General features: G+C 40.0%; 2 protein-coding genes across 9 annotated transcripts in view; one reads left to right on the forward strand and one right to left on the reverse strand.

The window, feature by feature from the left end:
* LOC5576398 (uncharacterized oxidoreductase dhs-27) overlaps nt 1–16469 on the forward strand; it is a 37010-nt gene extending 20541 nt beyond the window's left edge. The window contains exons 2-7 of the mRNA XM_001662568.2: nt 11215–11392; nt 11453–11662; nt 14739–14924; nt 14990–15118; nt 15181–15653; nt 15717–16469. Of these exons, the coding sequence (XP_001662618.1) occupies nt 11279–11392; nt 11453–11662; nt 14739–14924; nt 14990–15118; nt 15181–15653; nt 15717–15858 (1254 nt within the window). The 5' untranslated portion in view covers nt 11215–11278 and the 3' untranslated portion in view covers nt 15859–16469. The remainder of the gene's footprint in view (nt 1–11214; nt 11393–11452; nt 11663–14738; nt 14925–14989; nt 15119–15180; nt 15654–15716) is intronic.
* The window catches only part of LOC5576397 (E3 ubiquitin-protein ligase RNF19B), a 224454-nt gene that overhangs the window by 52511 nt on the left and 144118 nt on the right, over nt 1–27825 (reverse strand). The gene's annotated exons all lie outside the window — the stretch shown is intronic.

Here is a 27825-nt window from a genome sequence, read left to right on the forward strand (position 1 = left end):
ATGATTACTTGGGAAGATGAACATGTGATGTTGCGAAATTAATTATTATTATTATGGACCGATGCACGAGTTCACTATTTGACGTTTTAGCGGTGCCGTGTTATTTATGTTACCATGGAAACTAGTGAATTCGGCACCGCTCAAGCGTCCAATTAGTGAACTCGTGCATTGGTCCATTTATGCGAGACGTGAGATATTTTCCAAAACTTCGGATAGCATTGAAAGACTCCCTCTATGCGAATATAGAGTCAATATAGACTGCCAATAACTGCATAACAGTAACATTCGACATTTTTGACAAATTGGAGTTAATACCATGGAGAGTCATCAAATAATAAATACTTTCGATCAACTTACTGATATCTAAAAAAAAATGTTCTAGAAAATTCGAGAAAAATACCAAGTTGTTTTGTCACATTGGTAATTATAACCGCATAACAGTCACACTGAAATTTTAAATGAGGCTCGTAATGTAATAGCAATAAAATTTCTATCAGAACTATTTTCTGACTATTTTCAACCTAGTAGTGATATCAGTTGTACAAAATATCAACTTCAAATGAGCACTTTTGAGTTCCTGGTAATTTTTATATATTTTAGTTTCCTCCCATACTGTCGTGAAGTGCACACTAAATGTTCCATTTACCCAATGCCTACTTTTGTCGAATGTTACAAATATGCAGTTTGTTACCGTTTGAGATAACAAAAAAACAAAAGAGAATTGGAAATGTAAAGTTGACGCATTTGTATGTCTCATATAACTAAAATATACTAAAACTAAAATATATAAGAACGTTCTTTGTGAGACTTCGCATGCAGTAGCCGAAGGGTGAGAATATCCAAATAATTTTTCAATTATTTGGGTATTCTCGCCTTAACCATGTAAAGCCACTAACGCTACCCACTGAGCTGCACCCACCGAGCGAATTTCACGCTGGGACCACTGTATCCGGGAATCGAGGCGAAGAGAGAAGGAGATGGAAAATGGGAAAGAGCTGGAGGACTAAAAAAAGAGAATCGGGAGTTAGTTGGGTAGAGTCTATCGTAGTGAGCAGTTCGTTCGTATACCAGACCGACTGTGAGAAACCCCTAGGAAACGCCGAAAATTCAAGTGGTATTCCGATCAGCAAAGTGCTTTGCACACGTGGTTCGAAGGGTCGCCACAAATACTGGTGAGAAGTTTTCCACCCCGCCGTTGTCCACGCCGCAACAACCGATCCGGTTTATATAAGAAGTTCGAAGGGTCAGACAGTAGCCCCGGCTCGTGCGCAGAATACGGCCGGAAGCACTGGTCGGTCATTTCACCAACGGAGTACCAGGCTGGGCCAGCTAATAGCTCCGCAACATCGTCAAGTCGTTGGAACCCACCAGAAACCCCGCCAAGCCACCTGATCGGACCGCCTGAAAGCCCCGCAACCACTTCACGTCGTCGGAACCTACCCAGAACCCCGCCAAGCCATCTGGCCGGGCAAGCTAAAAGCCCCGCAACTTCGGAAAGCCGTCAGAACCTATCCAGAACCCCGCCAAGCCACGTGGTCGAGCCAGCTGAAAGCCCCACCACTTTGGCCAGTCGTCGGAAGCCACCCAGAACCCCGCCAAGCCACGTGGTCGAGCCAGCTGAAAGCCCCGCTACTTCTTCAAGTCGCCAGAACCCACCCAGAACATCTTTAAGCCACCGGAGTTAGTCGCTTCCAAGCAGATCCCGCCAGCACCAACCACCTGTTCCAAAATGGGACCCAGGTATGTTTTGTACGTCGCATGTCAACGATGGGCCCCACCATCACCAAACGGCCGCAACGTTTACTAACCCTCATATTAACCCTAACTTCAAAATGGATTTAAAAAAAATAAACTGGTAAAATGTATCCTACGTCCTTTTCAATTCTCCATGAACAGAAAGTGTGCATGCAATTGCGTCATCTCTTCTTTGTCCAGTCTACATCTCTTCGTTCCTCTCGTGAGCCTTCAGAGCAAGTTGAGCCGACCCTGAGTTAGAATATTAAAATTCTGAGCTAGTCGATTCTCGCAATTGGCGATCCACGTAAATAAATTAAAAAAAAAATATTCGTCACGTAGTGCCGAATATTTTTCACTTGCTTGGGGAGACTCACGAAAAGTTGTTTCGTTGATGTGTCGTGGGGACTTCTTAGTGACGTCAATGCAGAGGACTATTTGGAAAACGGTTAAGGTTTGTTTGATCCTTTTGCTGTGCTCTTACCGGTTGAAGTCATCCCACCGGAGACTGTGAAATCTGTTGAATTGCTTCGGTTACTTCAATATCATTACATTATACTATTCGATCACTATTTTTCGCTTTATGAATTACTATTGAATTTTGCTGAATTAATTAGAAGTAGACTAGTTGTAAGCTGTAAATAGTAGCTGAATAGATTAGGTTAAGGATTCTTGAATTGAAAATTGAATTTAAAACTGAATTTGAAATGGCTACGAACTGCGAGCTCATAGAGGAGAATCTCCCGACTTTGTTTTTCGACATTCGGGTAGATCATCTTAATGAAGATGAACTTGATTTCGAGTTGGAAATACGTAATATCGTTTTTGAAAACCAAGAATCGATGTCTCGGAAGCGTCGTGCGTTAAGAGAGAGACTTAAATCTGAAAAAGTAGAAGGGTATAAAGAGAATGTTACTTGGAAGCGAGAACCGCAGAACGAGCTAGTAGCTTGTGGTATCAAGTTTCAAGAGATTGAAAGCATAATTCAGAACTCTACTAGGGACTTGCCACCCAGATGCCAGTCCTCGTTATTGCATCTGGGAAATCGAATCCGATTACTTAAAAATTACATTGAAATAGGTGATATAGTTCAGTTAGATGCTATGCAGGAGAGGATATTGACCTACTTGAGAGATTTCTTTTACCAGAAGCGCCCAACTGAAGAGTACGATCTAAGGAATTTGTTCACCGAGGGGATTCCGCCTTATAATAGCCAAGCCCCTCCTGAAAATGCTGCAGCTGTAGACGGAGATGTTATAGGCTCGTTGCAAAGATTGGGGTTGATGGGATCTGGGAACACGGATTCAGAGGGAATAAGAGATGGTTTGCTTAAATTAGAACAAGAACTCTATTTGTTGCGTAAGTTTAAAGAAACGCAGACCAAGCGATCCCATAGCGAAGCCCACAATCTCTTGGATGCAGAAGTCCCTTCTGTACCGAATCTGGTCACGTATACAGGGACCATACCGAAAGCAACATTGTCAGGAACACCAGCAGCTTTGCAGCACCTGGCCTACAGGGACCAGGCTGCATCAGCCCTACACCCCCAGTCCGTTCTATCGAGTTCCAGTCTAAGCTACTGGGATAGGACCGAGCAGATGGGAACAAATTTCTCAACAAGCTTGGGTCCATCAAATGAGTACGTCAGAACCACTCTCGGATTCCCAGCCATCAATACAATAACGAACCCAACTCCTACTAATTCGGCCCCTAGGATGGCTGCCTCAATAGTCCCTAGTGCTGGACATGCCTGGGCTCCAGTCACATCAGAAAGCTACAGGCCTCTACCAATCAATGTTACAATTAATTCGTCGCGGCTTTCGACTCTACCTTCAAGCAGCCAGGTACCAATTTATTCGGGATTATCCCACAATGGTTGGAAGATGATTCCCTATGGGGGGAGCGAAAGGGCCTACCACCCTCATAGCTCAACCTCCGGACAAATTTCACTGGCAAATCTGAGTGGCCCTCTACAACCTCCGACTGTTTCCAGTACGACAGGTTGGCCACTCATTTCAAGTTCTGGAATAGCGACGAGTGCCTCTTTAGGGCAGCTACCGGCCAATCTGATCAGTAGTGGTCCCCTATCTTCCGCCGTACCAATCGGTTCTGAGGGTTTGGGACAGGGAACTCTGTATCCTCCGCTAGTTGTACAGGACCCTACCCAGAGACCCTATAATCGAAAATCCCTCCCAGTTTCAAAATGGAAGTTGGAGAAATATGCGGGCTCAGATCAAGGACTAAAGCTGAATGAGTTCCTTCATCTGGTTTCTCAGTTGGCGTTGTCCGAAAACGTTTCGGAACCTGAACTATTTGATTCAGCCTTCCATCTGTTCACCGGACCAGCGTTGAACTGGTACATGTCAATGAGAAGTACAGGACGACTGGTGAACTGGGGACACTTAGTCTTTGAGCTTCGTAAATCTTTCGTCCATCCGGAACTGGACTCGCTCGTTCGAGCAAGAATCTACCAAAGACGACAAGCTCGAAACGAAACATTTCAGGATTTTTATTATGAAATGGAGAGCATGTTTCGCTCTATGAGCAATCCAATGAACGAGTGGGAACGAGTAGATGTTTTGAGGAGAAACATGCGTTCCGACTATAAGAAAGCATTGTTATGGAAACCCATAGGCAATCTGTCAGAACTACTAGAGGCTGGCCATTTAATAGATGCGTCAAACTTTTCGCTATTTTCCAAGATGTATGGCAACGAAAAGTCCACTAATGTGGTATCATTCAACAATAGCAATGAAGGAGAAAAGAAACAATCTTTTCGTCCGATGAACCCCAAGGCCCAGGAGAAGAACTACTTCAAAGACAAATCTAATAATTCGTCGAAGAAGGAAGGCAACTCTAAAATTGAGCCCAAAACTTCGTCTAGTTCGAACCAACCAACAAAAAACGAAAATCCTGGCGAGGGCAGTTCAAAGCCGAAACGAACCCTAGATTATTTGGTGGATGGTTATAAACCACCCCGTGATAATGAATGTCTCTTCTGTAGACTAACCAACCACTCCCTCGAACAATGTCGCAGCCAAAGAGGTCTTATGTGCCTAGTGTGCGGGTTTAGGGGTTTCGAAACCCAAAATTGCCCGTATTGCAAAAAAAACGGACTACAGGCGGTCGAAAATCGCCGACCGTCGAACCCACACCCCAGCGTATAAACCAATTCCCGAAAGGAATAACCCCGTCTGAATGGTGGGAGCCGGTTTCAGAAGGGGCGTACGACACAGATTCGCAAGAATCTCTAAATATTTCCCTATCACGACATCATGATAATCGACCGTATGCATCGATTAAAATTTACGGTATACCTGCTCAAGGGCTTCTTGATTCCGGCAGTCAGCTGACTCTTATAAGCGATGAGATCTATCGGAAGTTTAACGGCACGAAATTGCAACCTTTGGTGCGACCTACAAAAGTGCATTCTGCGAATGGCTCGGAACTTGAAGTATCAGGCCAGCTACATATACCTTTTAGTTTCCAAGGGAAATTGAAAATTATTCCTACTTTGGTTGTACAACATCTAATCGTTAGTTGCATATTGGGTATGGACTTCTGGCGCAAATTCAAAATTTGGCCCACAGTCCAAAATTGTGCTCTAGTTACAGCGGAGGCTTCTGCATCAGACAGCTCCTCAACCGATCTCACGGAGGCAGAAAAAGAACAGCTTGAAGAAGTGAAAGGTTTCTTCAAAGTGGCCGATCCAGAAAGCCTTTCCCTTACTTCCTTAGCGGAACACCGCATTGAAATTATGGACGAGTGGAAGGGAAAGCCTCCAGTGCGTCAATATTCCTACCCACTGTCACCAAATGTACAGGAAAAGGTAGCAAGGGAACTTGAACGTATGTTGAGACTAGGCATTATAGAACGAGCTCATTCCGACTGGTCCTCTAATGTGGTACCAGTTACGAAGCCGTCTGGGAAGGTTCGCCTGTGTCTAGACGCACGTAAAATCAACGAGAGAACCGTTCGTGATGCCTACCCCTTGCCCCACCCTGGACGGATTCTTGGACAATTACCCAAAGCTCGATATTTGAGCACCATAGACCTGTCCGAAGCTTTTCTTCAAATTCCTTTGGAAAAAAGTTCTCGGCGATATACGGCGTTCACGGTACAGGGCAAGGGGATGTTCCAATTCACCAGGCTCCCATTTGGACTGGTCAATAGTCCAGCTTCTCTGTCCCGATTAATGGATCGAGTGCTGGGGCATGGTGAATTGGAACCGAATGTTTTCGTATATCTTGACGATATTGTCATCGTTACGGAAACGTTCGAGGAGCACGTTCGGTTACTTCGGGAAATTTCACGGCGTCTAGCACAGGCAAACCTTTCGATAAACATAGAAAAGTCAAAATTTGGCGTGAGTGAGTTGCCATTCCTAGGGTACCTTCTATCGACCGACGGTCTACGGCCCAATCCTGAAAAGGTAAGGGCTATAGTCGAGTACGAGAGGCCATCAACGGTCACAAAATTGCGTCGGTTTCTAGGAATGGCCAACTACTACCGTCGCTTTATTGACGACTTTAGCGGGGTCACCTCCCCATTATCAGACCTGTTAAAAACCAAATCTAAAATCCTGGGTTGGAACGATGCGGCGGAAGAAGCATTTGCTGCAATTAAAGAAAAGTTAATATCAGCTCCCATTTTAGCCCCACCAGATTTCAATCTGGAGTTTACACTCCAGACAGATGCCAGTGACGTGGCAGTAGCGGGAATTCTAACCCAGGTGCAAGGTGGCCAGGAAAGAGTGATAGCCTACTTCTCTCACAAGCTGACAACTCCTCAGAGGAACTACCATGCTTGCGAGAAGGAGGCTCTAGCTGCTCTCCTCTCCATCAATGCATTTCGGGGTTATATAGAGGGGTCACATTTCACCCTCATTACCGATTCCTCTGCTTTAACTCATATATTAACGGCTAAATGGAAGACTGCCTCAAGATGCAGCAGATGGTGTTTGGAACTGCAGCATCATAATATGAGTATTCTTCACCGTAAGGGAAAAGAGAACACAGTACCAGACGCGCTGTCTCGAAGTATCGCGGCCCTTACTACTATCAAAGAAAGCACACCAGAAGTTTCCGGTACTCCCTCACTAAAATCAGATGATGGGAACACTGTAGACACTGCCACTCAGTGGTATGAACAACTGATGGATGATGTTTTGACCAAACCTACCGAATACGTCGACTTCCAAATACGGGACGGTAAGCTGTTTAAATTCCTATCATCCCCTGGGTCGATTGAAGACAATCGCTTTAGCTGGAAAGAGGTTCCGTCACCGAAAGAGCGGGCTGGGATTATTCAGGAGAATCATGACAATTCTATGCATCTAGGTGTGGACAAAACCCTTTCTAGAATTCGTCTACGCTTCTTTTGGCCACGCATGGCCGTTGAAGTCCGCGAACATATACAGAATTGTCACATCTGTAAGGAGTCCAAAGCGGCAAACACAGCTCTGGCCCCTCCCTTAGGTGACCAACGAATCACCACGCATCCGTGGCAAATCATTGCTTTAGATTTTATTGGGCCTTTACCAAGAAGCAAGAAGCGGAATCAATACATATTATCAGTGGTGGATTTGTTCAGCAAATGGCTTATGTTGGTTCCCTTCAGAAGGATTGATAGCTTGGCCCTTTGTGCTACGCTTAGAGATCAATGGTTTTTCCGAAATTCCGTACCAGAAGTGGTAATAACGGACAACGCGACTTGTTTCTTGTCGCAAGAGTTTCGGAGGTTGCTGATGCGCTTTGATATCAGACACTGGCTCAACTCGAAGTATCATTCGCAAGCCAATCCCGTGGAACGAGTTCACCGGACGATAAACGCAGCCATACGCACGTATGTTCGGGAAGACCAGAGGTTGTGGGACGAAAAGCTTTCCGAGATAGAAACTGTATTGAATACATCAATGCATTCTGCTACCGCACTGACCCCTTTCTTCACTACTCACGGGTATGAACTGATGTCAAAAGGATCCGATCACCGTCTTGGAGAAACCGAGGACTCTCTATCTCCAGACGCAAGATCTGATAGGCAACGCGAACTTTATGGTAGGATACGGGATCTCGTTTTCGAAAATCTCGCTAAAGCTCACCAAGAGTGTCAAAAGCGATACGATCTCAGACATCGGAAATTCAGTAAAGGTTTCGAGGTGGGGCAGCTTGTATTCCGGCGCAATATGAAGCTGTCCAGCGCCATAGACCACTACAACGCAAAGTATGGTCCGCAATTTTTGCCAGCTCGTGTGCTGGGGAAAAAGGGGACTTCCTCTTACGAGTTAGAGGATCTCGATGGAAAGCCACTTGGTGTTTGGCCGGCAGCACACCTTAAACCCGGGTAGGCCACTTTACGTTAAATCACTGTCAAAAATCAACTTCCCAAGGAGTTTCTGGTAGTAAATAGGCAGTGGGAGGACTGAAAAAAATTCGAAAATGTTTGAAATCCTTACAGTTAGTATCACCTCTGTTGGAAAAATGAACTTCTTTTGATTTTGTTTTGTTTACATCTGGATTTTCGTCAAATGTCATTTGAAGACGTGCAGTTGTCTGCGATGTCGAAGGCGAAAATCAACTGTGGTATTAGAACCCTACAATTTCTCATCCGGGGGGGTACTCCCTCAAAGCGAAAATAGATTCGCTACACTCAGAAAAATAAAATCAAAAACTATATTAATTTTCTTTAATTTTTCAACTGGCCGTGGCTACTTGCTACTTAAAAAAAAAAGGAAGTTCCGATAGTTTAGTAACTAATATACAAAAAAAGGATCGAGATGGTATTCGTCTCGGTGAACGTCCGCAAGATGGAAGGCGTCTTCGGGGAACAAGGAAATACTCTGGTAGTTTTTAGGTAAGGTAGATAGGTTAATAGGAATGAATGGGGGAGTGATAGCAGTATGAATGAATAAGGGCCCAATGAATGAAGAAGGACGAATGGGATGAATGTTAGCAGTCAGAGAACTAACTAGGAAAGGCAATCAGGAAAGGAAGAAGATGTTTTCCCTTAGATAAACAAAAACAAATACACAGAATGTGAAATTCAATTTCTCTATTAATTTTGCAAATCTGAATACAAATGTAATAAAAAAAAAAAAAAACAAAGCGAAAAATAGTTGAACTTTGAGTCGCGAAATGACGAATGGTCAACTCATAAGCATATCAGAAGAGTTCACGTCTCAAAGGAGGTGAGCAAACCAGTACGAGAGTTTAAATGAAACCAGATCCAGACCCGCGCCCAATCTGAATAGCACCTCGGTTGCTGTTAATAAGAACCGTGCGCCAATCAACCAGAGCAAAACTGAAAAATTAATGCCTTTTCGCCTTAATTTTTCTTCCGGAGGAGGGGATAATTGTTACCGTTTGAGATAACAAAAAAACAAAAGAGAATTGGAAATGTAAAGTTGACGCATTTGTATGTCTCATATAACTAAAATATACTAAAACTAAAATATATAAGAACGTTCTTTGTGAGACTTCGCATGCAGTAGCCGAAGGGTGAGAATATCCAAATAATTTTTCAATTATTTGGGTATTCTCGCCTTAACCATGTAAAGCCACTAACGCTACCCACTGAGCTGCACCCACCGAGCGAATTTCACGCTGGGACCACTGTATCCGGGAATCGAGGCGAAGAGAGAAGGAGATGGAAAATGGGAAAGAGCTGGAGGACTAAAAAAAGAGAATCGGGAGTTAGTTGGGTAGAGTCTATCGTAGTGAGCAGTTCGTTCGTATACCAGACCGACTGTGAGAAACCCCTAGGAAACGCCGAAAATTCAAGTGGTATTCCGATCAGCAAAGTGCTTTGCACACGTGGTTCGAAGGGTCGCCACAAATACTGGTGAGAAGTTTTCCACCCCGCCGTTGTCCACGCCGCAACAACCGATCCGGTTTATATAAGAAGTTCGAAGGGTCAGACAGTAGCCCCGGCTCGTGCGCAGAATACGGCCGGAAGCACTGGTCGGTCATTTCACCAACGGAGTACCAGGCTGGGCCAGCTAATAGCTCCGCAACATCGTCAAGTCGTTGGAACCCACCAGAAACCCCGCCAAGCCACCTGATCGGACCGCCTGAAAGCCCCGCAACCACTTCACGTCGTCGGAACCTACCCAGAACCCCGCCAAGCCATCTGGCCGGGCAAGCTAAAAGCCCCGCAACTTCGGAAAGCCGTCAGAACCTATCCAGAACCCCGCCAAGCCACGTGGTCGAGCCAGCTGAAAGCCCCACCACTTTGGCCAGTCGTCGGAAGCCACCCAGAACCCCGCCAAGCCACGTGGTCGAGCCAGCTGAAAGCCCCGCTACTTCTTCAAGTCGCCAGAACCCACCCAGAACATCTTTAAGCCACCGGAGTTAGTCGCTTCCAAGCAGATCCCGCCAGCACCAACCACCTGTTCCAAAATGGGACCCAGGTATGTTTTGTACGTCGCATGTCAACGATGGGCCCCACCATCACCAAACGGCCGCAACGTTTACTAACCCTCATATTAACCCTAACTTCAAAATGGATTTAAAAAAAATAAACTGGTAAAATGTATCCTACGTCCTTTTCAATTCTCCATGAACAGAAAGTGTGCATGCAATTGCGTCATCTCTTCTTTGTCCAGTCTACATCTCTTCGTTCCTCTCGTGAGCCTTCAGAGCAAGTTGAGCCGACCCTGAGTTAGAATATTAAAATTCTGAGCTAGTCGATTCTCGCAAGTTATGGGCAGTAGAGTGCTTATGTAATGGATGTACGCATCAGGTTCAAAAGCATTAATGACGTGGTAAAAGGTTTCCTGAGTCATTGAAAATGCTGTTATTAGTCGTGCCTACATTTGTAGTGCTTATATGCATTTTTGATGCTAATTTGGGGCTAATTATTCGTGCTTGTGATTACTTGAGTAGTCTCTAAAAAAAAGACCTGCTACCAGCCTGGTGCTTATGTGTGACAATTTTTGATAGAATTAAAGTACAATTTTGGTGCAATCCCTCTGATCGGATTAGGAAAACAAGTTTGTCTATTTCTATTAATAGACCGAACACTCAAACTACCGACCAAGATGTCTTAAGATAGCTGTGTTGCCTACCTCGAAGGAGCTCATCAATGAATCCATCAAACATAAAAGCTACAAATAAATTGAAACCATTAAAGGTGATCTAAAAATAAATCCGGAGCCGTCTTTGCGTGGGTGCCACGTGGGTTCCGAACAACGAATATAGCTCTACCCTTTCGGTATAAGGTCATGGAGTGTGACGCCCTGTTGGACACGCGCCTAGACGAATCATCACGGTCGCCACATTGCCGCCGTCAATGGCGCGATTACGGGCTTATGGGAAGGGGAAACGAGGCGCAGTGTTTTGTATGTTGTGACCATTAGACGAAGCCACTGAACCGTGAACTATTGCGCTCCGTTGGACCCAATCACGTATTCTACACGATAGCACTCTGGTGGAGAAATGCACCATCTAAGTACAGTATCGTTCCGGTTTGTTTTGGTTTCAGACTGCAACAGACGGTCAGTCACATCGTAGGACCAGAGCAGACTAGCGCAGAAGGGTTAAACAGAATGTCCGATACGGAAGAGGATTCGCTTAGTTCGGAAAGTTGGCCCATCAACGAGGACTGGCTGATTGAGGTACTGAAGAAGCACCACGAGGTGCGTTCCGGGATAAAGATTACGGTGAGTTCCAAAGCTATTGTCCCTTCCCAGCAATGTGTTTCATTTTCCGATTCTTTTCAGGATTTCAAGGTGAAACAGGGCTGCCACGATGGGGTGAACAACCTGAGCGACATCCTGTCGGTGTCGGTGGCGTACGAATTCCAGGAGGCCGACCATGTCGCTAGCAAGCATCTGGACATTGTGATAAAGCTGCTGCCGCAGGATCCGTTCAGCAGGTTCTTCGTGACGGAAGCGCAGTTCGATTTGCGGGAGATTAAGTTCTACACCAGCGTAAGTAAAGTGAAATCTTATCATTATCTTTAGGAATATGGCAGTGCAAGCGATAACAATTCTGAAAACGGGACGACTTAGCCATTAGGTGGAAACAATAATTACGAATAGGCGCTTCCTCCATAGGCTTTGGCCTTTTATGTGATGAATGCATGCGTTTTCACGACTTTACTAGTCTTTCCAAACCAGCAGCAGAATTGGAAACTCTTCTTCTGTTAAATGTGAAACTGACAGTCCGCAGTATGCAAAGTTTCTCAGAAGATGCAAACAAATGTACAAACCTGAAAAAGTCAAATCGAAAGGCCCTTCAGTTCCGATGGAGAACTGTCGAGAAATTCAAAATCTACTGATTTGAAACATCTATTGAAAAGTTTAACAAACATGGGGTAAAAATAAGAAAACGTAAATTTGAAACAAATGTTCACACAACACCTACAAGCAGTACCTTCAAATCGAAAAAAAAAAATAAAATCCATATATAGCCTAAATATAGATATAGGCCTTTTTTTCAACAAAGAAATATGGCAATTCCAGGAGCATGATGTAGATTCAAAGTAAGCCTAAAATTTCTATATTGCGTTTAAAGTTGCAGAAGATAGCAAGTGCTTTTTCCAAGGAGTACGGAATTTTTGGCGATTCTGGTTGGACCAGAAGCTCTGAATATTTCTTTTAAAACTGCTGAGAATTGTTGGAGTAGAAGTTTAGCAATAGAAAAAAATCAGAAGGATTTTAAACAGAAGCCGAGGTTGTCAGGAGGCTGGAACTTGAGGGGGATTTTATGAAAAAGCCAAACATTCTGAGAAAAAGCCAGAGAATCTAAGAAACAGTTGCGGATTATAGATACTGTAAAAGATTTAGAATACTTTCGGTGAATTTCCTAATGCAAGTTGATAGTTCCGAATAGATTTAAAGTACTGTACTGTAGATTAATTTTTGAGAAAACTTCCTGACATCACCTGAGGCTTTTCGGAAGAACCAGGTGACGTATGGAAGCAGCTAAAGATTCGTCAGATACAAATATTATAATAAAATAGTAAAGTATGAGATAGCTAGAGTTTTCGGGAGTTTTTTTTTACAAAGAAATTGGAATTTCCAAGAGTTTCCTGAAATTCTCAGGAGAAGGTTTGAATCACAAAGATAAATGATATTTTCGGAGAAATTGATAAGAAGAATGATTGGGTTTTGGAAAGAAGCTCCAAGATATGCTTCTTCCTATAGTTCTTCAAGAAATGTACCATAGATTAAAAATATTCTTTCAAAAATTCATCAGAAGACTAGAAAACGAATACCTTTAGTGTTATTTCTAGACATCATTAATGATTTGTTTACAAATTTCTTAAGAGATGTGTCAAGAATTGTTGATATCATTTTTAGGAATTTTTGTTTTCAGCTAACTCCACAACAAGTTTTTCAAAAGATACCTCCAAGGTTCCTTTAATGTATTTATTATAAGATATCATTATGAATAACACTTCAGTGGTTCCTCTACTGATGTCTCCAGGAATTTATAATCATTTATCCTTATTAAACCTTAAGTTAGTTCTGTAGAAATACTTCCTCAAAAGTCCAATAGCAATTTCTCTGGAAATCTTTCGCCTAATTCAATTTCTCATGGTTGGTGCTAACGTAAGAACTTCGACAGCAGTCATGAGATGCTATGCAAAGACAGGACAAAACAGTTATTGTTCTTACAACGTTGTTAATGTACTCGGCATTCTTCAAAACAAATACTTTGGCTATTATACTAGAGATTCTATTGGAACGCTTGCGGAATTTTTTTACCAAGATTTTTTCCCACAAAACATCAGGGATGATTTCAAAGGATTTCATCAAGATTGTTTCCAATTTTTTTGCAAGAAATTTCTTCAGTGCCTTCAGCAATTCCTCTTAAGATCCACAAAGTCCCGTCACAATCAACGAAACACTGTCTGAACCAAATCTTGGAGGCATTCATGAACGAAATCCTTGAAAATCTTTTTTTGTAGTACTGAAGAAATCCAATAAGAATTCCGGACTGATTCCTAGATGTCAATAAAGGAAATCTAAATAAATTTTCGAAAAAAAAATATTTGGGAAAATCCTGCAGAAATCTCTAAAGGAATACATGACATTGCTGACCGTCTCCTGAAGGAATGTTTGTTGAAATTTCTAAACTATTTCAAGGAGTAGAACACGGTTAACTGCATAAGAAATACCTAAAGGAATTTAGCCAGGAATGTCAGGAGGAATGTCCGGAGAAATGTCTGGTAAAATTTCCGAAGGAATCTCTGGAGAAATTTCCAGATGAACCCTTTCAAAAATATTTCGACTTTTTAATATCAACCCTTTCAGGAATATAAAGTTTAGGGAACTCTCGAAACAATTGTCGGAGTTTTCCCTGAACCAAATCATAGAGCAATTCTTGTATGGATCCCAAAAAATCTCTGGAAGAATTGCTGAATGAATGCCTGAAGGAACACTGGAGGATTCCAAGAAGGAGTTCCAAACCGACTCTTGGAGATAATTCTGGACGATTTCCTAAAAAATCCAGGAGTATAATTCTTGAAAAATCTGATCGTTTTCAGGAGTAGAACAAGCAGAAACGCATGCAGGCATTCCTAACAAATATTTGGAGAAATCCTTGGAGGGACTTTTTCAGAAGTTTCAAAAATAAACTCCGGTAACAATTGCCGACGGATTCCCTGAGTGAAATCTTGAAGTAATCTCTAAGGAAATCAATGAAATACCAAATTTAGTAATTCAATTATTTGTTATCAAGATAAACTCTCCGTAAAAATCTTTGGAAGAATCCCTGAAGTAACTGAGGATTTTGAAAACGAATGCAAGGAATGCTTGCAAATCTTGTCTAAGCAATTACCAAGGCTTTATCGGAGCGGCTTAATCCTGACAATCAGAATTCATTCAAATCTATGTAGAGACATCATTTTGCGCTGTCGAACGGTAGTAATACTTGACATGCTAAAAATTTAGCTCTCAAAGTCATACCGAAACGAACAAATGGTTATCCGGAATGTAACAGGAGAAAGCAATTCAAATTGGTCTTATCTTAGGCACTAAATTTCCTGTTTTCCCGCAGATTCTTCCGGATCTCCTCGCCTTCCAGGAGTCGGCCGTCGCCAAGGAGGACAGCGCCACCATCTTGGTGTCGGTACCGACTTGCTTCTACACTCAGTACGCACCGGCCATCAGCCCCTCGCAGGGCAGTCCGGAACCACCGGAGAGCATCTTGGTGCTGGAAGACATGCGCTCTCTCGGATACAAAGTATGGCAATAACTTTGAAACCTTCAATGTCTAATCAAATCTTGAATGAATGAAACGTTTTTCAGGGAGCCAACTTCACGTCCGGCTTGACCGTCAGTCAAACTGAGTCCGCTATTCGCGCCATCGTGGCCATCCATGCTCTGTCGCTGGGACTTAAACTCAAAAAGAAGGTCGACGTGAACGAGAAGTACCCCGTAGGTCTTCCCAACTGTGTTTGAACAGTTTCTCGAAAACTAATCTGGCTCTTCTATTTCAGTTCCTATTTCAAACGACCCGTGCCACCGAGAGCTACCAACAGCTAGTCGAGCAGGGCATGCCGCAGCTGACCAAGTTCCTCGAGGGCAAACCGGGCTATGAAAACGAGCTGAAAGCCCTGAACAAAATTCGCACCAAAACCAAAGAACTGATCGAAACCTTGCTGCAACCGATAGAACCGATGGGACTGATCACGCACACCGACTTCTGGTGCAACAACTTGTTGTTCCGGGCCGAAGGAGATGGTACCGACAGCTGTATCATCCTGGACTGGCAGATGGTGACCTACAGCCGGCCAACGAACGATCTAGCTCTGCTACTGATTTCTTCAATTCCGTCCAACATCCGGCGCCAACATGGGGGTCGGCTACTCGATCTGTACTACAACCTGCTCAAGTCGTACTGCCAAAAGTTGGACATCGATGTGGAGGCCGACTTGGGATACAGTCGGAACAAGATGGAACTGGAGTATCGGTAGGGAACGGTTTAAGCGATTCGAAAGGTTGAACTAAAATCTACTAATTTCTTTTGACGCAGACAATCGGAACTACTCGCCCTGCTGCTTTGCATCGGTTCGATCGACATCGCCATAGGGAATCCAGTTGCGGAGCAACGCTTGCTGGACGTTCTGCGGGATTTCAACGAGGAAGGAATTCTCAGTATGGATGAGTGCATTTAAAAGCCAGTTTCGCGACAATTGGAAATTTTGCATTTTGGGAATCGACGCATCGGCGTCGAATCAAATTCATCAATTTTATAACAAGCCAAGATACAGAAAGAGGCGGCTGCTACTAGACTACTTCCCCGTTTCACTTAGAATAAATGAATCTAATGTGTAAGTGTAGGTGATCCAGCGCTCCCTTAGCCAGAAACCGATTCCAACCAGCAAAAAGTCAATCCTAAATCAAAAGCATACGTTTTGAAATGCCTTTTTTAGCAGATGAGATTAAACTATGTGACAGCGTAGACGCTACATACAGTATAGATGTAATCGTAAGAAAACCAAACTAAAAGTAAAGCATACTCAGCGAACATATTTGGTTTCAGCTGCAGGTCAAAAGATAAAAGTATAAATTGTTTAACTGAAGCTTAGCAAAAACAGAAAACCTATATTAGTCAGTAGCACAAACATAAACAAACACACACGCAAATTAACCGAAACCAATCTTTGCCGTATTGATAGAATTTTATCGTCAAATTAAAACATTCCAGTGCTGAGGCGTAAGCACGCACAGTGTTGTATCCGGATTACAGGTGACAAGTTGCTGTAATAAACATGATTAAATTATTGGTCAAACGAATTGTGAAAGAACTTCCAGTAAGATAAATGGGTGACCATTTTTTTGCTACTCTGAGAAGGAAAAATTATGATGACTTATCGAATTGAAATCTGTCAGGGTATACGATCATTGTACATTCAAATAGAACAAGCATTTACACAAATAGTGGGATGAATTGTCGAAGACAAGTCTAGAACAGCACAGGACAAGAGAACATCCTGAAGGAATCCCTGGTAAAACCTCTCGAAGAGTTTTGCGCTATTTTAGAAGAATCAAATGAATTGTCGTGAAAAAAACCTGCGCAAATACATGTAGAAAATTCTGGAGAAATTAGATCCAGGATTTCCGGTAATTTCTGGAATATACTTTAAAGAAACTTTCATTGTATGGCTCGTAAGAATCCATGAGAAAGTTTTAAAAAAAGGATATCTTTGGCAGAATTTCTGGTGAAATTTCATTTTCATTTTCATTTTGCAGCGTTTGGTGGGGCAATGAGAGCGCAAGTCAGTCCAAAGCCGGGGGAAGGGATAGGTAATGGCCGTAATAGTCTATGCGGACCACTTGAACACCATCGGAAAGGATAAGAAGGGTTGGGGTAGGGTATAGGGAATGGAGAAGACTTGACACAGTAATGCGATTAATGCTGCAAAATGTAAATGTGCTGAAAGCAATTTAATTTGAGTTTTGAAGTTAGATTTGACTTATTAAAATTCCAAATAGATCGGCCATTGTACAAGTAAGAAAGAATATGCTGATCGCTTTCTAGAAATTTTATAAACAACAAAATAATAACAATATGAGAGTGATGCTAAGGGCTGCTGATGGCACAATGCGACGCTTTAGTAGATTTTGATACTGATTGAACATTACTATACAGAGCGCAATTCAATCGATGGTGATAACTTTACAAACTTTATCTGTTTTTGCACTGATTGACGATGCTGATTTATTTAAAAATATTTGATATTATTAGTTCATTTGTTTGTGTGATCTAAGTGTTAATAATGGAAAAAATTTACATACCCTTTATAATAATACTTCCCTGATCAGAAATATTATATTTTGAGCACCCTTTTCGAAGCTATTCTATCCAGGTATCCATGTACTGCTTTCAATCCTGAAATTATTCTTATTGTGCATGCTCATGCATTATATTAGTGATGATCATAATCATGCAACAGATAAGAAGGAGAGAAAAAGAGAATATAGGAACAGTGATTAGTAATGAGTTAATTATGTAGTTTTGTTAGAATTATAAACAATTAAACAGTAGTAATGAATAGCTTTTAAAATGACTTTGCAGCATAGCTGAGCCTTTCGTATCGTAAGACCGATGTATAAAAATAGTTTGTTTCGAAATTGTCCGCGTGGTCTTCTAGTGCCCCTATTAGATAAGAATCAGTCATAGACATACATACCGAATGCTCGCCATGACCCTATGACCAACATTTGTATATGTATAGCCTTAGCTGATGTGGCTTTTCTAATAGGTAGTTCTTTCACTCATTGATTGTCTTCAAAACCTTGTCAAGTATAGAAAATTGATTTTATTTCATTTATTACTACATTGAAGCTACATTGTACTTATTATGTATTAGGTATTATTTTATGTTTTTATCACTATTAATATTATCAAGGCCAAAATTCCCAGTGAGTGAAGAATTTTATAGTACTAGAACACCATAGAAGATCGCTAAACATTACCTAATCATGGAACGGCTTTTTGTTCTATTATTTTAGGTAGATGCTATTGATCTGCCTTTGCTCCTATCCGCAACCCGGTGCACGCGCCCTGTTGGTTTTCGAAAACCTCGTAGAAGATTACAAACCGTCAATGGCATTCCCAATTACTACCCCACATTGCACATTCAAGGGTCTGATTGTGCTCCTAACCCACCCTCAGTTCGTAATCTTCTCGCCAGTTTGAAATTATATTTTCCCGAAGTGAAAGTAATTTTGATGAGTGATAGCCTAGTGCAGCCCAACTGCATAGTACAGTAGTTTAACCAGAATTTTTAGGTCAGAAGATAAAATCTAAATTTTGTAATAAAAAGGTTGCCATTGCTTTGAAATTCACCCAACATCTAATCAAAACTACTAACAACAGCGATCAATTATCAAAATTCATCGCTCCCTGGAAAATATAATCCCAAGCCCAGGGATATCTTTGGCAGAATTTCTGGTGAAATTACTGAAAAAAAAATCAGCAGGAGAATCAGTGAAGGCATTCCTTAAGAAATTCACTAACTTTAGAGAAACTTGAAAAAAAAAATTAAATCTCTTAAAGGAATTCTCGGACGAAATTCATGACGGATTCATTGCAAAACACTAGATGAATTGGAAGAACTTTGGAAACATTCTTAAATCAATCTTTTTAGAAACATTCTTCAAAATCTGTGGAGAAATCTCAATTAGAATCTCGGGAAGGAATCTCTGGAGAAATCTTTGGACGAATACTTAAACCAATCTTTTTAGAAACTCTCTTTTAAATCTGGGAGAAATTTCAATTAGAATCTCGGGTAGATTCCGGTAGAGATGCTTGGAGAAATTTCCAAAGTACACTTCCAAGGATTTTATGGAGAGAAATGACTAAAATAATTTCCGGAGTAATACCTTGAGAAATCCCTAGACACAGCTTCAGAGAAAATTCCAAGAAAGATCAGTAGCAAGGAAAACCTTGAGCAAATTCCATAAACATTCTGAAACCTCTTCTCGTTAAATTGCTGGACTCAACAAGGCTTTTTCGCTGGAAATGTCTCCAGAATTTCTTTGTAAAATGTTCTGAGTAATTGTTGTTTTATTTTTAATATTTTTGAAAGCATTCTTCGTAAAGCTACTGGATATTTTTTTAGAATTTATCCGTGGAAGATAATGCAGAGGTTTCCTCACTAAAATAAATTTAAGAAACCTCAATAACAATAACAATACAGGCAGATGGAGATAATTTTGTGTATGAATGTCGAGACGAGCTTAGGAGTAATTTTAGGACTATGTCTGAATCGATTTTTGTAACACAAAGACTGTGCTACAAAAACTCGTTCGGTTGTTCCTAAAGAATGATTTCTCTCTTGTGGTACAAATGCTTCTTGCATGTTCTCAAGCTTCCTCGGGAGTCACATTCCAAAGACATGCGCAATCACTGGGTGAATTCCTTGGAGAACTTTTCGATACTTGGACGAACTCCAAAAAAAAATCAATAATCTGAGAAGAGTACACAGGTAACCATAAGCCGTATATTATGCCCAATCCCTTATATACGGCTAATATAGTGCTATTTAACGGCTTATTTACATTATATCAGCCGTAAATCAACATTTTGGCCCAATATACGGCTTATTGATTATCTAGGTAGATATGAGCTCTTGGATGTATTTTAGCTCGGGAGAAAACATGCACTACCCAATGAGAATATATACTAAGCTGTAGACGAAGAGGCAATGGCTATGTATTAGTAAAAAGAAAAAAAAAACTACTTCACTGATTTACACCGCTTCTTATGGGAGCTAGCTCGCTTGTAGTGTGTAGGGGGGCTGGGGGCAAGAAGGACACCTTAAGATATATAGGTTCAAATCATGGTTGATTAGCACAATTTTTGAATATTATTCCAGTGTAGGGGCAAGCTCAGCTCTTGTTCTAAATGATGTTATCGATAGATTACAAAAATATAAGAAACACATGATGATTTGAGATTTTTGAAAATGTCCCTTCTTATGAGGTTTTTAAACGAGGCACGGGGCAAGAGTGCCACTGGTATGGGGCAAGAATACCACCAGAGCAAAATGCCACAAATTTTGTATATTATTATTTCCCCGCCTAAAGGATAAATTGTAGAGTAAGTAAAGATAAAAACTGAGGGATACAAGTTGACTTGTAGTTAATAAGAAATTTTACGAAATTAATTTAGTTTTCATCTCATTTGACTGTAACAATAATGGTAAACATTTTCAGAAACCATTTTGAATGTCCAAGATGGTTTATTTTGATTTTATTTAGTAGGAAACATTGATTGAATGCAGACGGGGTTGGTGGTCTGATGGCTACCGCTTCTGCTTCATATGCAGAAGGTCATGGGTTCAATCCCAGGCCCGTCCCTTTCCTCGTACTTTGTAGTTGTATATCTCTCACTTGCTTCTATCTTTCATTCTAAATATATCACACTCAAACTATTCGTTCATAGCAAACGCTAGAACCAGAGACGGACAAGAAACCGTTTCCCTAACGCTTCCTACTTCCACGCGCACGCCTTTCTTACGCCTGATACATAGGCAGTCTGCTAACCACAAAAGCAAACCTCTCTGCCATGCCTTTCCCCAATCCCATACACTCCCGCATGAACTGACGTGGATGCAGTGGAATATACGGTCTACTTGGGAGTCAGTTCAATGCATCATCAATTGCAATTGCATTCTGACGTGGCAGGTGCCATTGTTGCCTAAAAATAGAAGATCACCAGCACTTATACACTGAGGATGCCTGTTAGTCCCAAGCAGTCATTCGGTTGGTTCCTTGTGTAAGTGCAGCTGATCTAGCGATACTGGAGTGCATCCACGGGCGGCCAGTCAAGCTCAAGCAAGCTCAAGCTCAAGTAGGAAACATTGATTGAATGCAATATTAAACAAGAAAAATAAAAGTTCATTTGATTTTATATGAGAAAATTGCGGTGTCCCTCTTGCCCCATAAGACATACTTTTATTATATATGTAAAATTTAATGTCAAAAGGAATTTTTCGAAAAAAATCCTCACAGCTATATTAAACAATTAAAAATCATCAATACTGTGCGGAAAAATCAATATGTTTTGTATTTATTGGGAGTCAAACCTTGTTTTCCAGTCTTACATTCTTATAATATTTCGCATATTTTGCGTTGTTTGAGTTAAAGACATTTTTCTAATTTTTTGTACTAAACATTTTTAACTGTAATATTTACACAACCCTAAATTAGTACTCAATTTATACTTATCCTGCGTTAAACATCAAAAAATTGATTTGAACTACGTGAAATTAGAGGTGGCACTCTTGCCCCGGGTGTCCTTCTTACCCCATGTCCCCCTACTACCATACTTAACGTCACAATTGATGTTGTGTATTAGAAGGTGCGGTTGAAGTATTAAATTAGTATTTGTGATAACTTCAGTTTTGAACTGGTAGTTGTGCAATGCCAAAGATGACGTCATGTCTGGTAAGCTGCAAACAATATTAGTTTACCCAACAAGTTGCAGAATGATGGTTGTACAGTATAAGTCGTACATTTACGTACATTTACGTACATTTACGTTCTGGAACGAGTTGCGAACAACATTTTTTAAAATTTCTTAGAAAACCTTTTGAGGGTGTCAGAAATTATATCATAATAGAATCAACATTATTAAGCAATTTTTGAAAATTGTTATGTTACTATGTATTACGCAATTATACATCTTTTTCGCGGTTGATACAAGCAAACACATACAAAGAACCGGACCTCTCCTATACGAGATTGCGTCACAATACTAGTCAGTACAGAAAGAAAAAAAATATCTTTTCAGCATTTGCAGTGTATGGATACCATTACTACAAACTAATTACCTAAGTGTCGAGATGAAAGTAATTAGCGACACAGATTTATTTGGTGACGGGCTTCAATAAAATCCTTTTTCTTAGTTGATGGATTGAATGCAAAGGAAACACATTATTTGTTTCAAGAACTATCCAGTTCATAAGTTGTGCAAAATAAGCCACGGTACAAAAATATACAACTATAAAATTAACATGGATCAAACTACATGATCCTTAGCTTACAAAGCAGAATAAATAGTCTCCTTGATCAAGTCTCCATCACGTTATGTATTAAAAGAATGTTATTTAAAATTTGATTTCCATAAAAACCATTATAAAAGCATTTTCCTTCTAAACAAATAAGTATCATACCTAACAGCAATACAAATAGCTTTACGTAAAAGCTGCTCTTTTGAAGATGATTTGTTTGAAATTCCGGGAATCCCAGAGTAACCTTTAAAACTTTCAGGAACGTTTATCAAAGGTATATTATTAGCTAAAAATATTCACTGGCTTACGTTACGAGAATCATTGTGACTTGTAAGTTTAATTCAGGCTTGAGAAAAAGGTCAAATCTGAAACGTCATTAAATGTATTGTGTTGCTGTTAAAGTTGGAAACAAACTCATGGGGTGGGAGTCCATTGTGCCTAAATAAGAAAACAGCAAAGAGGCATGACGAATGTAATTCGAATTTCGTTTTCAATCAATTTCGCTCATTGCCTTTGGAATCTTGTATGCCAAACTACTCGTTGATTGAAGGAAAATGTGGCTAAATGTTGCCATATCGTTGAGCGGAGAGTTTAATAATTACCGATTGATATGATAATCAAGCGGTTGCTCTAGAAGTTCAAATGCTTGACAATTTGATATGCGCTTCTCATGTGGTTGCAGTTTCTGATGATTATGCATCGAATGACCAAGAGCGATCAAAATTGAGAAAATATGTTCTCCTGCAATTCCGGAGCTTTCACGAGAATCGTTAGTTACTGTCAGTATGAAAGCAGGAGAATTCATGACACAATTTATGGAAGATTTTTATTAGAGAGTTTTTGGGTACAATTACTGGCGTTTGGAAAAAAAACTTGGAATAAAACAAAACCTTTTTTTTAAATACTGCAAAAAAATTCGAAAAAAAAACAAATATAGGATTCTTGAAAGAAAAATTCACATTAAAAAATCGGATAAAATTATGAAAATAATTTTATCCAAACAATTTATTGAACAATTTTCTGAAGCACTTTGGGAAAAGAAAAAAAATACGCTTAGAACAATTTAATATTCCAATTAAAAGAAAATTGAAGTACCTTTGAACGAGTTATTGAAAGAATTTCCGAACAGTTTTTTCAGTGATCTCACAGTTTTTAAACATTACGAATCTCTAAATAAACGATCAAAAAACTACACGCTATACCGTCAAACGAGGCTTCTTTTGACATTATTTCCACATTCTCTTTGAGGATTTGTAACTCTTAGAATTATGGATAGATGTTGATAATGTTTGCCTATATTTAAGTTGTATATGTACGTAACAAATGTGCAGAATATGAGGCAAATCCATCAAGAAATAACAAAAATGCTTGAAAAGCGAAAAAAGTGTGTCCTTTAAGACAAAAAAGGGGCTACTTTGGACATTTTCACAATTTGCTAATGAAATGATTTTTCCTTATAGCTTCCAAACTGATTCAATAGATTGTCGTCCACTGTGATGTTATGGAACGTTTTTCATTGATAAACTTAATGTAGAAAATTGCAAAGCTAGAATCAATTACGCATATATAACAAATTTTAACGAAACATGCCATTAATTATTCTCAGTTTGCAGTATGAAACTTAAATTTTCAACTTCCTCTTAAATGGAACTATCAGTTACGAATGCTCGATTTTTAAGTTGACATAAACGAACGACGTAACTACTAGGTATGGCGATGATAAATGAGTTATGTACAAAAACTCTTTTTTTCTATTCTTACTGTTATATGAACGATATGTTGAAGGATCACATTAATACCGGTAACTAATTTAATACCAGTAAGTAATTTTCATTAAAAACGCAATCTATGAAGTAAAGTTTAGCAAGATCGTAAAGAAGTAAGTTTGCTTTTGTAATATGCTTTTAGCTTCTTAGCAGTTTAGAGCTGGCTTAAGAGTAGTTTAATTTAAGCATTTGAAGGATGTAACTGTTCTGTACTACAAATTCATGTAAAATATGACGAAAAATAGTTTTTTAGAGATTATGATGCTCCTAATAAGTTTCCACGACATAAGTAAAATTCAAACAATGTTTGTATAGCCAATGTTTTATACCTTGTAAATATTTATTAGAGATTTTTTGAAATATTTTCTTGTTTATTCTGTTATTGTTGATGTTGTTCCAAGAAAAAATCATGCCTAGTGGTAGAGCATATATTGGTTGATAAAAGTGCTGAAGAAACAAAATTTCTCCGATTAATATTTACGCTGCTAATAAATACAAAAGGAGAGTGTCCAAAGTAGTCCCTGGAATCAAAAGTAGCCCCGTCCGACGGTATACAAAAGATTCCATGAAAAAAAAATCAATTAAAGATTCGTAGAAAGATTGGCGGATTTGCTTCAGCAAGAATGCTTGGAAACTATTCAAGGAATTGAAGACTACTAAAGATTCGTAGAAAGATTGGCGGATTTGCTTCAGCAAGAATGCTTGGAAACTATTCAAGGAATTGAAGTTTACAAATACTTTTTAGAAAGATTGATAAAACTCTGAGATGCAATTTCCATCGGAACTTCTTAAAACATTTTTGAATGAATTTTAATATTTACAAGAGAACTGTTAGTCGTTTTCTGAAGAATTTTTGGCGACCTGGCTCAAGAACTGCAAGAACTTTTCAAAGTAATGTAATCTGAAAGAATTCCTGCAAGTACGTAGTCAAGTGATAGTTTTTTCCTGTACACATTGAACAGCTAACATGTCGGTATTTCTCGCAATTATCAGGAGCTTTGTAAATAATTCGGAAGACAGACTCTAAGAATCCTTCTAGCAACTCTTTCAGAGATCCAAACAGCAATTTCGTCTATGATTCTTCATAGAATTTTTCCAGGTAATTCTGTCACGAATGTTTCTAACATTTATCTCAGAGATTCTTTCAGGGATTTGTACAGTAGTTCTTAATTGTTTGTTTTTTTTTTCTGGAAATTAATGCAGAGACTTCTCCATGACTTCCTCTAGCGATTCCTATAGGAACTATCCAAGGATGTCTGGATGGAAATACATTTCGTGGTTTCTTGGCACAAACTACGCGCAGGCCGAAATACGAGCACTCCGACGACGAGAAAACCGCTTGGTTATTCACGAACCACTACCAACCAAAAGACGGGTAGACCGAAATACTAGCACTCCGGCGACGCAAAAACGGACTCGCTTGCTTGGTTATTCACGACGCGCAGACCGAAAAAAATACTTGGTAGCGCGAAAACCGAAAACGATCTCGCTTGTTTGGTTAAGGAAATTAGTCATTTGGAGAACTATTATGTTTATAAATTACGAAAATTAAGCCACGGTATAGATCTTCTTCTTCTTCTTGACATTACGTCCTCACTGGGACAAAGCCTGCGTCTCAGCAGTGTTCAATGAGCACTTTCACAGTTATTAACCGAGAGCTTTCTTTGCCAAAGTTGCCATTTTCGCATTCGTATACCCTATGCCCAGGGAAGTCAAGGAAATTTCCATTACGAAAAGAACCTGGACCGACCGAGAATCGAACCCAGACACTTTCAGCATGACTTTGTTTTGTAACCGCAGACTCTAACCGCTCGGCTAAGGAAAGCCCCACAGTATAGATAAATACAACTATAAAATGGCCAGGGATCAAACTACAAGATCCTTAGCTTTTAAACCAGAAGTGATAGTCTCCTCGATCAATTCTCTATCCTGTTATGTATTAAAAGTATATTATTTATAATTCGATTTCCGCACAAAATAAAGACCATTATGGAAGCATTTTCTTTCTAAACAATTACGTATCGTACCTAACAGCAATTCAAAAAGCTTTACGTAAAAGCTGCTCTTTTGAAGATGATTTGTTTGAAATTCCGAGAATCCCAGAGCAACCTTTAAAACTTTGAGGAACATTTATGAAAGGTATAGTATTAGCTATTAATATTCCAGACTGGCGTTACGAGAATCATTGTGACTTGTAAGTTTAATTCAGTCTTGAGAAAAAGGTCAAATCTGAAACGTCATTAAATGTATTGTGTTGCTGTTAAAGTTGGAAACAAACTCATGGGATGGGAGTCCATTGTGCCTAAATAAGAAAACAGCAAAGAGGCATGACGAATGTAATTCGAATTTCGTTTTCAATCAATTTCGCTCATTGCCTTTGGAATCTTGTATGCCAAGCTACTCGTTGATTGAAGGAAAATGTGGCTAAATGTTGCCATATCGTTGAGCAGAGAGTTTAATAATTACCGATTGATATGTTAATCAAGCGGTTGCTCTCGAAGTTCAAATGCTTGACAATTTGATATGCGCTTCTCATGTGGTTGCAGTTTCTGATGATCATGCATCGAATGACCAAGACCGATCAAAATTGAGAAAATATGTTCTCCTGCAATTCCGGAGCTTTTACGAGAATCGTTAGTTACTGTCAGTATGAAAGCAGGAGAATTCATGACACAATTTATGGAAGATTTTTATTAGAGAGTTTTTGGGTACAATTACTGGCGTTTGGAAAAAAAACTTGGAATAAAACAAAACTTTTTTTTAACTACTGCAAAAAATTCAAGGAATTGAAGTTCACTGAAATACTTTTTAGAAAGATTGATAAAACTCTGAGATGCAATTTCTATCGGAATTTCTTAATACATTTTTTAATTAATTTTAATATTTACAAGAGAACTGTTAGTCGAATTCTGAAGAATTTTTGGCGACTTGGCTCAAGAACTGCAAGAACTTTTCAAAGGAATGTAATCTGAAAGAATTCCTGCAAGTACGTAGTCAAGTGACAGTTTTTTCTGTACACATTGAACAGCTTACATGACGGTATTTCTCGCAATTATCAGGAGCTTTGTAAATAATTCGGAAGACAGACTCTAAGAATCCTTCTAGCAACTCCTTCAGAGATCCAAACAGCAATTTCGTCTATGATTCTTCATAGAATTTTTCCAGGTAATTCTGTCACGAATGTTTCTAACATTTATCTCAGAGATTCTTTCAGGGATTTGTACAGTAGTTCTTAATTGTTTGTTTTTTTTTTCTGGAAATTAATGCAGAGACTTCTCCATGACTTCCTCTAGCGATTCCTATAGGAACTATCCAAGGATGTCTGGATGGAAATACATTTCGTGGTTTCTTGGCACAAACTACGCGCAGGCCGAAATACGAGCACTCCGACGACGAGAAAACCGCTTGGTTATTCACGAACCACTACCAACCAAAAGACGGGTAGACCGAAATACTAGCACTCCGGCGACGCAAAAACGGACTCGCTTGCTTGGTTATTCACGACGCGCAGACCGAAAAAAATACTTGGTAGCGCGAAAACCGAAAACGATCTCGCTTGTTTGGTTAAGGAAATTAGTCATTTGGAGAACTATTATGTTTATAAATTACGAAAATTAAGCCACGGTATAGATCTTCTTCTTCTTCTTGGCATTACGTCCTCACTGGGACAAAGCCTGCGTCTCAGCAGTGTTCAATGAGCACTTTCACAGTTATTAACCGAGAGCTTTCTTTGCCAAAGTTGCCATTTTCGCATTCGTATACCCTATGCCCAGGGAAGTCAAGGAAATTTCCATTACGAAAAGAACCTGGACCGACCGAGAATCGAACCCAGACACTTTCAGCATGACTTTGT

Source organism: Aedes aegypti, chromosome 1, assembly GCF_002204515.2.
Source record: "Aedes aegypti strain LVP_AGWG chromosome 1, AaegL5.0 Primary Assembly, whole genome shotgun sequence".
Lineage (NCBI taxonomy): Eukaryota > Metazoa > Arthropoda > Insecta > Diptera > Culicidae > Aedes > Aedes aegypti.